Source organism: Falco cherrug, chromosome 1 (genome assembly GCF_023634085.1).
Source record: "Falco cherrug isolate bFalChe1 chromosome 1, bFalChe1.pri, whole genome shotgun sequence".
Classification (NCBI taxonomy): Eukaryota; Metazoa; Chordata; class Aves; order Falconiformes; family Falconidae; genus Falco; species Falco cherrug.
The window spans coordinates 55,060,146-55,073,508 of record NC_073697.1 but is presented as its reverse complement, the minus strand read 5'-3'; the positions used below and the strand labels follow the sequence as shown (position 1 = coordinate 55,073,508).

Sequence of the window (13,363 nt, the reverse complement as noted above, 5' to 3'; positions counted from 1 at the left end):
TGGCTGCACAGGGTGCACAGCGACCGACAGCCGTGACTTAGAGATGGAGGAGAGTTATCGCAGCTGAGATAAAGGGCAAAAAGAGGGCAAAAAGAGGGCAGTGCAGCCAGGCAAGCTGCATAGCTTCTGCCAGGGCCAGGTGAGGGCACACCTCCTGGCATGTTGCCTCCATCCCAAAAGGTAACACTGGGAATCTCTCACTGCTGTCACAACAGACAGTCTTAATGAGAGACTGAAGGAAAATACACCAGTGGCTTTATGTGCTTCTTTTTGTTTGGGGGTTGTATTTGGTGTGAAGGCAGCATGGAAGAATACATGAGGTTGCTTGTAGAAAAGCAAATATTAGTGTGGCCTGGGCTGGTACTGCTGGAGTCATGGCAAGGCAGAGGCAAAGTGCTGAGATGGAGACAAGAATGAGAAGAGCTAAAATATGAAGGGTTTAAATGAAAGCCTGAATCTGAAAAAGCATGTAGATAGAAGATGAGGCTCTTGAGAGGGGTAGGACAGGGATGGTCAAACCACCAAGTAGAAAAGCAGACTGGGAGGAGACGATGGGGAGGGAGGGAAGCCATGGAGACAGAGGTTGCAATCAGCCTGCATGGAAGTGTCAGAGAGAAAACAGCACAGGTAAGAAAATATGAAAGGACAAGAGGATGGGGGAAATCATGTCAGCTGCTATAACTTCTTAATTCAAATTATAATCCTTATAATTGAGATTATCAAGAATAGTTTGAGCTATTTCATTAAACTTCTTCATTCAATGTGATGAAGTGTTTTCACGACCACATGAGAAAAAGAGACAATATTTTTCCTCTACTCATAGAATATTTCTGAGCAAGTTCTTCTGTACAAGTCTGTGATGCCTTTTATTAAGTTATCTGTCTGGAACTGATCTTGGAGAGGAAATTAATTCTCTTATTTTACCCTCTTTTGGTCTTGGTGGAAACTGATCTCAAAACCAGTTTTGTTAGTGAAGGGCATTGTATCCAAGCCATAGAATCTCTGTATGCATCCCACGTGATAGGAATCAGTTTAATAGTTCTGGAATGGTACCAGCAGCAAAATATCTGTAAATATACTTTTAGGAGAAGCTGAGTGTGTACAATATGGGGAGCTTTGTTGATAAAAGGCATTTAAACCTATAGTCAGAACCAGCTCTCATATTTCCGACTGTGTTGGCAAAGGGATGATTTTTCTGCCCTGATGTGTACACTGGTCTCAACCAGCTCCCAGGAGAGTGGATGGGACAGAAGACAGAGTGGCCCCGGGGTGACTGAAGATCTGCAGGGGTTTTGTTGATCTCTCTCCTTCAGCTATGCTCCTCATTAGCTGCCCCTGTCCATCTCATCACCTTTTCCCAAGAAATGGGGTCCCAGATCTGCTCCCCAGAAGACCTCTCTGGAGAAAAAGGTGCTGTGTCACAGACTAAGCATGCTGAGATCTTTCATGTAGGAAGAGACAGCATTTCACAGACCACTATCAGAAACGTTCATTCTCCAAGCTTCAACTTTTAACTGGGAAAAAGTCAAACACTAAGATGACTGACTTAATTACAGACTGCCTTTGCTTACTGAATTATATCTAAATATTTAACCCGTACTGGGAAACATGCTGCATTAGGAAGCTTAAACAGAAATTCAGAGGTGAAATAGAGGCTTTAAAACTTTTTCTTTTTACAGAAGTAACAAATATTCTACTTCTCCAATTAGTTTTCTGGTATTTAGAAACTTTTCATTCCTGAGTAACACACTTTATCACTTGTGTTTTTCAAAGTTTCCCAATTAGGAGAGGGAAAAAAAAAAGAAAAGATTTTCATAATCTCCTGAATGAAATGCAGTTGCCAAACTTTCAACATGCAGTTTCTTGCTGCAGTAAAGTCAGCTCTTGGCTGTAGTGATAAACTGTACAATAGGTGTTACGCAATTGACACTACAATAAGCCATATTCAGAAGGAAGCATTACAAACTGGGAGACATCTCCCCGCCAAAAGAAAATTCAAGCCTTCCAACACTGAATCTTCATAGCCAGAGACTTTTTATTGCAATTTTAAGATCGATTTTGGAGGACGCCTTCCTTAATCAAATACTGTTGCCTTTAAAGCTTAGTGTTCACAGCCTAATCATGCTGCACTTAGCTTAATTTGCTTTGCTATGGACTCATTAAATCCTTTTCTTTTGGTCAGAAACCCTACCATGGCTTGGCAGAGGAACAGGAAATCTCTGCTCTGTGCTACGGGGTTGTGTCTGTGCTTTCATTTTAACCCATAGACTGGAGGGTGCTGCAGCAATTATGGCTGGGTCACCCTTTCCTTCCTATCTCACACCCCCCTGAAACACTTTGTCAGCTGAATAATTGGGACTTACAGAGGGAGAAAAATTATTCTGATGTCAAAAGTGGCTCAGACTGCCATCAATTAGATCCAATGTTTAATTTTAGATTACCTGAACCCCCAATGGCAACAATCCCTATGGCTGATCCTAAATGTTTGAGGATGCTTTCATCCCATCTCAGCTTGCAATAGATCCAGCATTTGGTGGTTAAGAGGAGACTTTCCTGAATGATTACTGTCTTCTGAATGGCTGCTGTACGCTGAGACAGGAAACTGCACTTCAGGAACAACCTGACAACACTTACCTGTTATTTGAACTGGAACCTGTGAATCAGGGTACAGAATGAAATGCTCTGTTTAGTGCCACAAGCAATAAATAGTGAAGGGTTTGCACTAACATTTTACTGGCAGCTGTGCAGGGTAGAAATCACTGTCCTCGCTAAAGTTTGGAAACCCATTGAAAAGCTGTGAGCAGATGTGTCACGTTCATCCCTATACTTGTAGGGATGTGCAGACAGATGTCCTTGCAGTCTCACCTGGCCCCATGGAAAGTGTCTTGTCACACACAGACAGTGAGCAGTAACGGATATTTTAGTTGCTGGATGAGCTATTGCCTGGCATTAGCACTAGCTAGACTCCCCATGTGCTGTAATGCTCTTTGCCTGCAGCTGAACCGTCCAAAGAAAAATGTCAAACTCTTTCCTATCTCTGGTATCTTCCAAGCAAACCTATTTGAATCCTCCACCAGAAAGACATGAACTGGCTTTCAGAGAGGATGTAGAATCCTGTCTGACCTGCACTGACAAGGATGTCTTGTGGTAGGATAACTGATGCAGCTGTTACAGTATGAGGAATTTTTTGTTTTTCAGGGTCAGAGGGGAGACCCACACGTACACGTGAAGAGTCAGTAAAACAGGCAGAGCTACACTTCCAGCAGCGTATCTTAAAATAATTGGCTTTACCACACTGGTGCAACCACAGCTTTTGGTAATATAGCTGTGTCCTGGGCATGCAGGCCAGTACATTCATATGCCTTTCCATTTTCTATACTATTCGTTGTATTACAGGGACTCACATTTAGAAGAAGTAATTGGTACATGCTGGCGAGGAAGTACTTCTGCCAGTAATGCCGACTTTGCTCCTCTAAACAGAGCAAATGGAGCATAAGCTCTCTCTATGTGAGATGGATTTCCTGGGGACTTTATTGGCAAACTTACTGGATGAAGACACTATGGAAAAACCTCACTTTGAACAAATGGGCCATGATTTTAAGGAAGATGATGCTAGAATACTTCAGAGGTTTTTGTACCACTAAGACCCTCATTATTTGCTTTCCTGGACTATTTTTCCTTAAAGACTTTAACTGCATAAAATGTTCACAGCTAGTGCTGAATTCTCATTTTAATTCAAGTATTGGATGACAATTTTCCCCATGATTATTTGCTCATTGATACTGCTAAGTTCTGAAAGATTTTTTATGTTTGATGCATTTGCTAAAACTGGACTCATATCCTTTTATCAACTTTTGAATTACGATAGTTTGAAGAAAACACACTGCTAACTTGAACTTTGCAACATTTGTCTGTGTGGCTTTGCATGTTATCCCAATAGCAGTTTGATTCATTGGTTTCTGCCTGAAGCAAAACTCTTTTAGGGAGTCAAGGTAGATTTGCTTAGGTAAAACCTGCGGGATTTCTCTCTACTGGAAAATGAGTACAATTAGACAAATACATGTTTAGAAAGACAAACTGCTTTCAAAAGGCATAGCTAATTTAACAGTAACAAAGCAGCATAGTATGTACTCAACTCTGAACATTTCTTTTAAAAAATAAGAATTAAGAAGAATTCTTAATTAAGAATTCCTAAGAATTAATAAAGAATTTAAAAAGAAAAATATTTTACAAATTAGGAAGAATTATGAAGAATGAATTGCTGTCACTAGCTTTAACCTCCAATATTACTCATTCTTTAAAGATTGAACTTGCAGGACTGCTAATCTACTGTTTGTTGGTGGTTTGTTGATGGTCCAGCCATCCTAGATGAAGATCCTCAGTGTAGTCATCAATTACAGATGTTAATTGAAGGGGTGAACTAAGCAGTTGCAGAAACGTCCTGCACAGGGAAACAAAATGATGAATAAGATCTTTAGATCACTACTGGTGGTAAGTGTTCTGTTGAGTATTTGCATATATGCAGTGAAACATTGCCTGCATTAAGCTTTACAGAAAAAAAAAAAAAAACAAAAACCGAACAAAAAAACACCTGCATTTGAACAAAAGTGACTGAAGGGAGAAGCTGAAAGCTTTTTTTTCCCCCTTTTTTTGTTGTTTCTGGTTGGTGTGTTTTTGGTTTTTTTTTCCTCTCTGTTGCATGACAATGCAAGCAGGAATTACTACTTTAAAAAAAATATCTGCTGGTGTGTGCTTCCTGTTCCAGTTTGTTTAGTCACAAGTCTGAATTAGATCTCTCTGTTGGTTGGTTTCATTTACTATAAACAGGTCTTGTGCTTTGTTTCAATACATCAAAGCCCATAGCCAGGCACAGACAGGTAATGTAAAAGGGAGTGAGAAAGTTTACAATGTTGCTTCATTGTTTCTTTAAGCCTTCCAGACAACGGTCAGAGGGATCACCCGGAGGTTAAAAGAAGGCTTGGCTGTTTTGTTGTTGTGTGGTTGTGTTTGGTTTTGCTTTTTGGTTTTGGTTGTGTTTTTTTATTTTTAATATAAACTGGTTTCTCTTTTGTTCCTTTTCTAGAAACCACATGTAACTTTAGGTCAGAAAAGGGTAAAATGTGGCACTTCTTTAACCCGCGGTACCGCTGCGGCGGGGTGAGCGGGTCAGGCAGAAGTGCGGGCTCCTCTCCCCGCTGCGCTGACGCCGCCGATGCTGTCCGTCAGGTGAGTACCAAAGGCTGATTTTCTTTTCAAATCTCCATCCACCTGAAGGATGCCGTGGCCAAGGAGGGTGTTTTCTCATGACTGACACAGCCAAAAAGAATCACCGGTTTAGCTCTTTAAAGATAAAAGGGAATCACCCCTTCCCACAGCGTTTTAAGTAAAGCTGCCCTAAAAGTTTACTTCCTTGCAGCCCTTGTATCTCTCCAGGTTTCCCTCTCTCTTTTCTTCCTCTTTCTCTCTCTCTCTCTCTTAATCTGCCCTCTTAAAACAACAGGAATGCTGTACTGGCCCTCAGCCAGGCAAGCTTAGCGAGCAGGGTAAAATTTCAGTTCAGATTTACGGGAAGGTATTGGGAGTAAAAATCTGGTTTGGTGAGTTTAAGGCAGGGAGTAGTCAAGAGACAACCTTGCTACTGTGCGTGCGGAGAGAAAGGGAGGAGGAGGAGGAGGGGGTGTGTGTTAAAAAAAACCACCCAGGCTGGGGATGAGAGACCGATTTTTCCCCTGTCCGAGTTTCAGTGCGTGCTCCTGAGCGCCTGCAGCCTTATCGGGTCTGTAGGCAGAAGTCGGGGCTGGGAGTGGAAGAGCTGAGCGGTGCCGGCGAGGAGCTCAGCGCCCTGCTCAGCGCCCTGGAATGTGCGGCTTAGGGCAGGGGCGAGCAGGGGCTTTGGCTTAGCTGGTACTAATTGCAAGTTTTAGTGCTCAAAAACTCTGTTTAAAAAAAAAAAAAAAAGCAAAAAAAAAAAGCAAAGAGCCAAGAGAGGGGGTTAAGGTTGGGAGAGCTGTTGCTCCAAGCAGCGGTGTGAGGAGTTGCTCAACTCTCATTGAGCAGCGTGGTAGAAAGGAAAATGCATTAGGTTCCTGCCCCGAAACGCTGCTGGTGCTGTGAATGGTGCTGGGCGCTGAGGTGGGCTCCAGGTAGGTCCCGCTGCTCTTCGGTCTGCTCTGCTCTTCCTCTGTTCGTGCCTGAGGGTTTACACTGCTGGGCTCGGGGTGGCCATGTAAAGGGACAGATGTTCACTCAGCAAATACATTTAAAAATATTGCTGGGGGGAAAAGGCGAATGGAGAGGACTGCAGAGATTCTCAGAGAAGTTTTGGTGACTCTTTCCAAGTGACAGATTTCTGGTGGTTCTGAGGAAAGGTGACAGATGAGAGGTAGAAGCAGGTATTAAATAAGGACAGAGCGAGAAGCAATCTGTAGAGCGTAGAGTTTTAAGGTAAAAGACCTGTGTTTCTCCATGTCAAAGAAGAACTACAGCGTGACGTGCCTAATGTCTTTGGAGTACACTGGAAGAGCATTTCGTTTGTGTGGCTGTTTCTTCTTTTTCAACGTTTTAAATAGTGTAGTTCGCGCAGAACGCGGAGGGGTGGCACCGGTGACAGGGAGGTGACAAGAGGGCTCTGACAATGGCTGCTGTCTGCCAGTCTGTTATAGACATTAGCATAAGGCTGGGATCTTATCTGGGAAAAGTTTCTGACGGCCTTTAAAAGACGTATCGATCGGGAGGTCAAGCATCTCCTTCACTCAGGTATGTGTGATTGGATGAGAAATACCAGGGACCGCGTATTAATTTTAAAACACATAGCTGACTTTTTTTTTTTTTTTTTTTTTTTTTAAGAGGGAAAGCTGCACAGTTCATTTCTTCTTAGGAATTTAAAATAAGACTTTGAGCTAAAGCCAAAGTATTATACTAGTTAAAGATGGGCTGGGACCTAACAGATCTCAAAATCCCTCCTAAATTTTATCAGCTCAACCGGGCCGAGCTGGCGAAGGGCAGGAGTGTAACACCGGGCTGAAATGAGCCGCCCGAGGCTAGCACAAACTGAGCACGGGTGCCTTTCCGCGCCTCCTAAACTTTGCAAATGATAATTTGGACAAGCCTGCAATTACTCTTTGCCCGCCGAGCCGGGTTCACCCGATGCGGGAGGGAGCGGGGCGGTGTCGCAAGCGGGGCCGGGCCGGCTGCCAGCGGGGCCGCGCCGCAGGTGCCGGGCGGGGGGCGGGAGCGCGCCCGCGGCGTCAAGCGGAGCCTGGTATCCAGCTGGAAAACGGGAAGGCGGCGTTGGCTCCGGAGGGGAAGCAGAGATAATGCCGGGGATGCGCCGCTGACTGGTGTCCGGCAGACTCGTAGCACGAGTGCTGAAGGCTAACGAACTGCTATCTGGGAGATAAACGGGGAGGCAGACGCTTTTCTCGCACGTTTGCTCTGTCCCCACGCCTCCCCCTGCATATTCCCACCCTGGGAAAGGTTCTTCTCCTGGCTTGTTTTAATGGCGTGCATCCCGCCGGGAGCTGGGGGCAGGTGCTCCCACCTCACCTCCCTGCCCAGGCAGACCCCAGCTCCCCTCCTGCTTTCGGGTGCTGACCTGCTCTGGGACTCAGGCTCTGGGCTCTGGGTGTTGTTAGGGAAACATTTAAAGGTTGTCTGGTGTGTAAATACAGTTGCTAATCATTTCTGTGTGTTCCTGTGGCGGCCTGTGAAGCAAAATTTTTGTTTGAAGTTTCAGAAAGTAAAGGAATGTGCTGCCTTCAATACACCAGATTAAAAAAAAACCCAAAAAAACCCCGTTGAAAACTTTGGAATAAAAGTATTTAATATAAGCAGTGGAGGTGGCAGAGCCTTCAAGGAATACTTAGTTCAATGGCAGTTTGGTCTGAAACTTTGACCTTGCACAGCCTGCGCCTGGCTGCCTTCAGCAGGGCTCTCCCCAGCAGCAGGGTCTACTGCTGGGGCTGCCCATGTTTTGGGGTCTTGGCTTTCTCCCCACACCAGCCTTTGCTACTATGTGAAATGCTACAGCCTCTTCTGCAAAAGCTGTGAGAGCATCTGGCAGAAGGCAGAAGTGTTTGCTTTTGCTTGTTAGGATACGTTTTTTCCACCGTCAGCTGGTTTCCCCTGTGAAAATTAAGACTGCTTGTGTAAAAAGCTGGAAATTATGCTTTTTTGGTAGCTGATTAAAAATATTTAATCTGAGCAACATAGATGGCAATTCTTACTTCTGCCATCATAGACTTATGATTGGCTCTGACAACCAGTGAAATAGATTTTTATGGTTTTAAGTGTATACTGAAGTCCCATTAATTGGGTTGGCAATGACATATTCAAAATGTATTAATATCCTACAGTTAGAGAAGAAAATCCAGGGGTTAATCTGGGGTGGGTATGCAAGCACCTGTTGATTTGCCGTAGGAGCCCACAGCACCATTAGAGTGACAACCTCCAGCAAATGTTGTATGACACTTACAGGTGAAACAATAATCTTGTCTTTCATTCAAACTGCTGGCTGTGATCATCCATGCATGGTTTCCCAAATCAATACTGCTCTGATTTATTGAGAAATTTAATAGGGGATAATATGTGCTCTTTTTGAAGATATGTTGCCAGATCCTGTTCCTGTTGAAAATAAGAAATCAGTGGATGAACGTAAAGATCAGGCTTGCTTTGTAGCGAGGAAGCAGATCTGCTGGGCTAACTGTGAAGGCACTGTCTCCATGCCTGTGTATGGGTGTATGTAGCTGCTTCTTTCGTCAGGAAGTTGAGATCCAAATTACCAATGACCTAAACCCACAAATCCTTCCTTTTATTGTAGTCGAGTTACTTTGAAATTTGTTTCATATGGGGAATTTTAGGTGCAATCTTCAAGGTTGTAAAATGGATCCTGTGAACAGGATATTTTTGTGTGCTGTTTTAGCAGAAGGAAGGACTCCAACCTTTATCTTTCCACTAAGAGGCCTAAAATAATATTTCTTTCTGCTGTTGTAATTTTTTTTCCCCAATAAAATGCTTCTGCGTACACCTAGCTCTTGCCAAGATCAGGAACATCTCAGTAGCCTTGCTGAGACAATGCAATCTTTGTATAGCTATGGCTGGTAGGATTTTGGTGACACAGTGAACTCAACAGAGCAAAACAACTTCTTAGTAACTGCAGAGCTGACTACCTTATATTTGAGGGAAATTTTGTCCTTTCCATTCTTTCATTTGCTATGATCACAACCAAGATTTCATTTGAAAAGAAGAGAGAGTTTTTTGATATTTTCTAAGAGTGTGTTTCACAAAATGTACTTATAGTCTGGATGTTATCTTTTACCTAGCTAGGTCATAAAGCTGAGACTAAATCAGCACAGACGGGCTTGTTTGGCATGAGATGGAAGGAAACTACGAATGCACAAAAATCCTCAACCAAGAATCCTAAGACAACAGTGACTTTCAGCTGTTTCCAAAGTGGGCATGGCTTAACCAGCCACTGACAACTGTAGTGCTCTCCGTCCTATTCGCCAGCATGAAGGCTGTTGGGAGATTTACTCTGGAGAAGCACCACCCCAAGTGATGTAGTTCAGGGCTGCATTCGTATTTTGGCCTTTTGAGTACCCAGTGGATGTGCGTGAGTTCTGCCTTTGAAATCAACTGAAATACTGCCTCTGCATTTCAGTCTTTTATCAGAGAAACTTAATAAGCTCCACCACAAGTCAGGGTGTAGGTTCAGCCTCAGCAAGTTGAGTGCTCAGTAACATTAAAAAGGTTGTTAATTATTGCACTGTCATAGACCCGGGATTCCTGACCTGGGTGTTGCTGCTGTGTGTGTACTCTGCTCCACAGGCGGAGTGGAAGGACTGTCACGCCTCTGTGGGGTTTATGCATGAAATACCCAGCGAAAGGCAAGAGGTGAGTTAAACGTGGGGTGGAGCACAAGGAAATGATGGGGGGTCAGCTGGGTACAGAGCAAGCACGCTGGCAGCCTGGCCATTGTTGCACTATTTCAGCAGCAAGGGAGAGATTTTAGAAGGAATTTAGGAGAGATGAGCAAAGCTCCTCTGCAGTTGTGACCACGGAGGTAGACCCAGGGAGGAATTATAAGGGAAAACAGAAAGGTACTTGATGGAAAGCATAAAGCAGGTGTTCAAAAGCTGCAAAAAGTACCCATTTGCCATTTGGCTCTGCCTGCCTGTGCAAGCACTGTGTAAGGACACTTTTATTTTATTTGTTAGAGAATGGGGAGCTGGTCAACAGCAGCATAAAAATGAGTGGCACACTCATCCGACTAAGAAAATGACCCTTGCAATAGTATTTGGAGGATGAAACAACGAATCAAGGCTGCAGTTACGACAGCAGAGAAAACAATGCTGAGCTAATGGAAGGGTGAGACTCTGGAGAAGTGTTTTAGCTATGAGGGTGGATAGAATAGGCAATGCCTTTCACATGTAATAAGAAAGCATCATCAGATCTTAGCTATAGCTTGAATGAAAGGCTGCCCAAATAAAAACTGTGCCCTGCCTGCAAACAGTGTGGCAATTATCACTGCAGAGAGAAAAGAGATTTTGGGTATCCCCTGAGAGTGGGGGTATCAGGGACTCTGTTTTCTCCATGCTAGGCTGGAATGAATGCTAGGCTTTCAGCAGTCTTTCAGAAGGTACATGGATGAGGGACATCAGCTGGGCTGAATATTATGGGAAAGCAAATTAAAAGAAATTGAAGTATAGGGGGAATGTGCAATTGAACTTGGTAGAAAGATGATGGTGAAAAGAGGTCATCAGGGTTGATGGAGTGGAAATCACAGAAAGGCTGAATGGTGAGACATAATGGGGAAGGCTAATGGATGGTGCTGAATGGGACTACTTGAAGGTTAGTGCAGGGAAAAATCAGCAGTAGAGAGCCTGGAGTATGAGCAGTGCATGCAAAAGAGATGGTCTTTTTTAGGAGTAAAGGGAAGGATCAGGGCAGCAGAGGAAGGGAATAGGTGGGATGGACACAGCACAATGAGAGGGCGGTATGAGTCACCAGCGTAAATCAGCAGCAGTGAGAAGAGAAAAATGGAGAATCAAAACTGAAGGAGGAAGGTAGTAGACTTGGGTGGAGGGGAGGTGTCTGCAGGGCTGGGAAGGGAAGGGAGGAAATGATAAATGAGGGATGCTTGTAAAGAGGAGGAGGAAGAAAGGGGGGAAAAGATCAACTCACTGAGTAGTCTGATTCCAGTTAGGGAAAATCTGAGACAAAGATGCTTCATTAGGGTTTGAAAGCTTTCCTGCTGAAGCAACAAGGTTTTAGGACCTGGAGGAATGGAAGTATGAAGACACTGGCTGACTGAGGTCTTTAAAGCTGGAGTGTGTGCTGGAGTGGGAAACTGAGGTCGTTAGGGCTAGGCAGGTGGCTTGCAGGGTGCGACTGCAGGAGCTTTCAAGGATGGGGAGAGAGGAAGAGCCAGAGCTGGGGAAAAAGGCACCAAAGACAAGGAGGGAATATAGAGTCAAAACATGAAGGTGCATGCAGGGACATGTCCTCAAGAAGTTTTTAAAACAAAAGAGCACATTCAGCTCACATTAATAAAATACTTACATTAATGACATGCTTTTAGGCCATGTCCACATCATGTACATGCTTCTGGCAGTAAAATTTCTGTTGGCTGTGGGTGCTTCAATTTCAGAGAGTTCGTGCACTGGTGCCCACATCCTAATGTGAGTGCTAGACCTCACAGGGATATTTCATTGTCATTAGTATTCATATTAAAGATAGCACTAGTAAGATGCTTGAAGCTCACAGGAGCATCGTTGCAGGTAAAGCTGCAAGCAGAGATAGGTTTCATGGGTGGGTGTATTCAGACTTTCAGGATTGCAGTACAGTGTGTGGCTCTTGAAGGCTGACTCTGTCCTTGCCTTTTTGGCCTCATGAAGCAAGCAAGAAAAGACCCACTGTATCTGACTGATACAGTGCTGAGTGCTCACCTTCAAGGGATGGGAAGGTGGAGGTGCCTCAGGTTGGATCAAGGAGATCTGAACATGCTTATTGCTGCTGCTATGTGTGGTGTCTTACTCAGTATTTATGAAGTAAACAGGGTGACGAAATGCTGCTGACAAGGTTGTCTGCTCGCCCTGAGCACCAAGGCCCAGGGTAGCTGCAGATGTACCCAGTGGTGCTGCACAACACCAGGGTCCAGGAGCAAGCTTTGACCTGGGCACGGTCCAAACAGGCCACAGCTGCCCTGCAAGGAAGAAAACCCCCGTGATTTTCATAGAAGCGAATTGTGTTGAGCAGTAATAGAAAGGCTTCTACGTGTTTCTTCTACATACTGAAGTCCCAAGTCTCATCTTACCTGTGTGAGTCACAGGTCAGACTGTACGTGTGCAGAATAAATCTTCCCAAGTGCCATAGGGGTGGCAAGGGGTGTCTGGTATGCTGGGAGGGTGCTCTGCCTCCTGTGGCGTGATCAGTGGGAACGCAGCCCGAGATTGGCAGCGACTCCGGAGCACATCTGTGGCTGCTCTGGCTCCTGTCTGCCTTGTCATGTGCCAGCCTGCAGCCTCTGGAGCCCTTCCTAATATTGGAAAGTCTTTTCTCTGACCTGTGTTTTACCACGGGTGTTCTCAAGTCCTTATCTGAGGTGCTGAGAAGATCAGAGACCATGTCTTCCCCTGTTCAATTTTTATTTCTTCTGAAAATTCTGGCTTTCTGCAGGTATTAGTCTGCAAGCTTACATTCCTGGTAAGCAGCAAGACGGACTGACAAACAATTTTTGTTTAACTTTTTGCTGACCTTAGGAGTCTAAGTAAGAAAATTCTTGTCAAAATTCCTATGCAAATTCCTGGCTATTCCATGGCTACCTGCTTCTGGCAAGTTTATCAGCTCTCTGCCTGGTTGATATATGGGGCACCATGTAAAGCCTACAGCTCTGAGGGATGTGGAATGAACTGCCAGAAGGCCTAAGTGCAGTTAGGTATGGCTAAACTGGAGGCACTGGTGGCCTTGGGTGTTTTGCTCACAGAGCAGTTCCAGGGCTTTTTTTCCTCCCTTTATCTACAGCATTATCTGGACCTTTAACTGTGGGGTTTTGATTCCTGCCATCTCCCAGAGACAGCTTTATGGTGCTATGCTAGCCGGAAGAGAGAGGCACCGCGAACAGGGATTTGAGAGGTGTGTTAGCCGTGATCCTGCAAGCCCCTGGGCTGTGGGGCTGCTGCCAGCGGGCTGCTGGCACCGTTGTGGTGTCCATCCCACTGGTAAAGCAACACAGCAGAGGGCTGAGCCTGTTCGACCAGCCTCAGCTTGTAGCTTGGTGGAGGAGGCTGAAATCTGAGCCAGATCCTGGCATTTCCACCTGTAGATTGCTGAGCTTTGAAAAAAACCTCAAAAAAACAGAAAAAGA

The 13,363-nt window shown here is 44.7% G+C and overlaps 1 protein-coding gene across 6 annotated transcripts in view; it reads left to right on the top strand.

Annotated features, from left to right (window-relative positions):
• The first annotated feature begins 4,762 nt into the window (after positions 1 to 4,762).
• Positions 4,763 to 13,363, top strand: part of RBM47 (RNA binding motif protein 47) — an 82,000-nt gene continuing 73,399 nt past the window's right edge. For 2 of the 6 annotated variants that reach the window (XM_055701157.1, XM_055701150.1), the window contains exon 1: positions 5,260 to 6,143. In XM_055701157.1, the coding sequence (XP_055557132.1) occupies positions 6,115 to 6,143 (29 nt within the window). In that variant the 5' untranslated portion in view covers positions 5,260 to 6,114. Of the gene's footprint in view, positions 4,878 to 5,083; positions 5,227 to 5,256; positions 6,144 to 6,166; positions 6,757 to 8,043; positions 9,892 to 13,363 lie in introns of those variants that run through there. The other 4 variants (XM_005444786.3, XM_055701216.1, XM_055701185.1 and 1 more) reach the window with 4 other exon arrangements.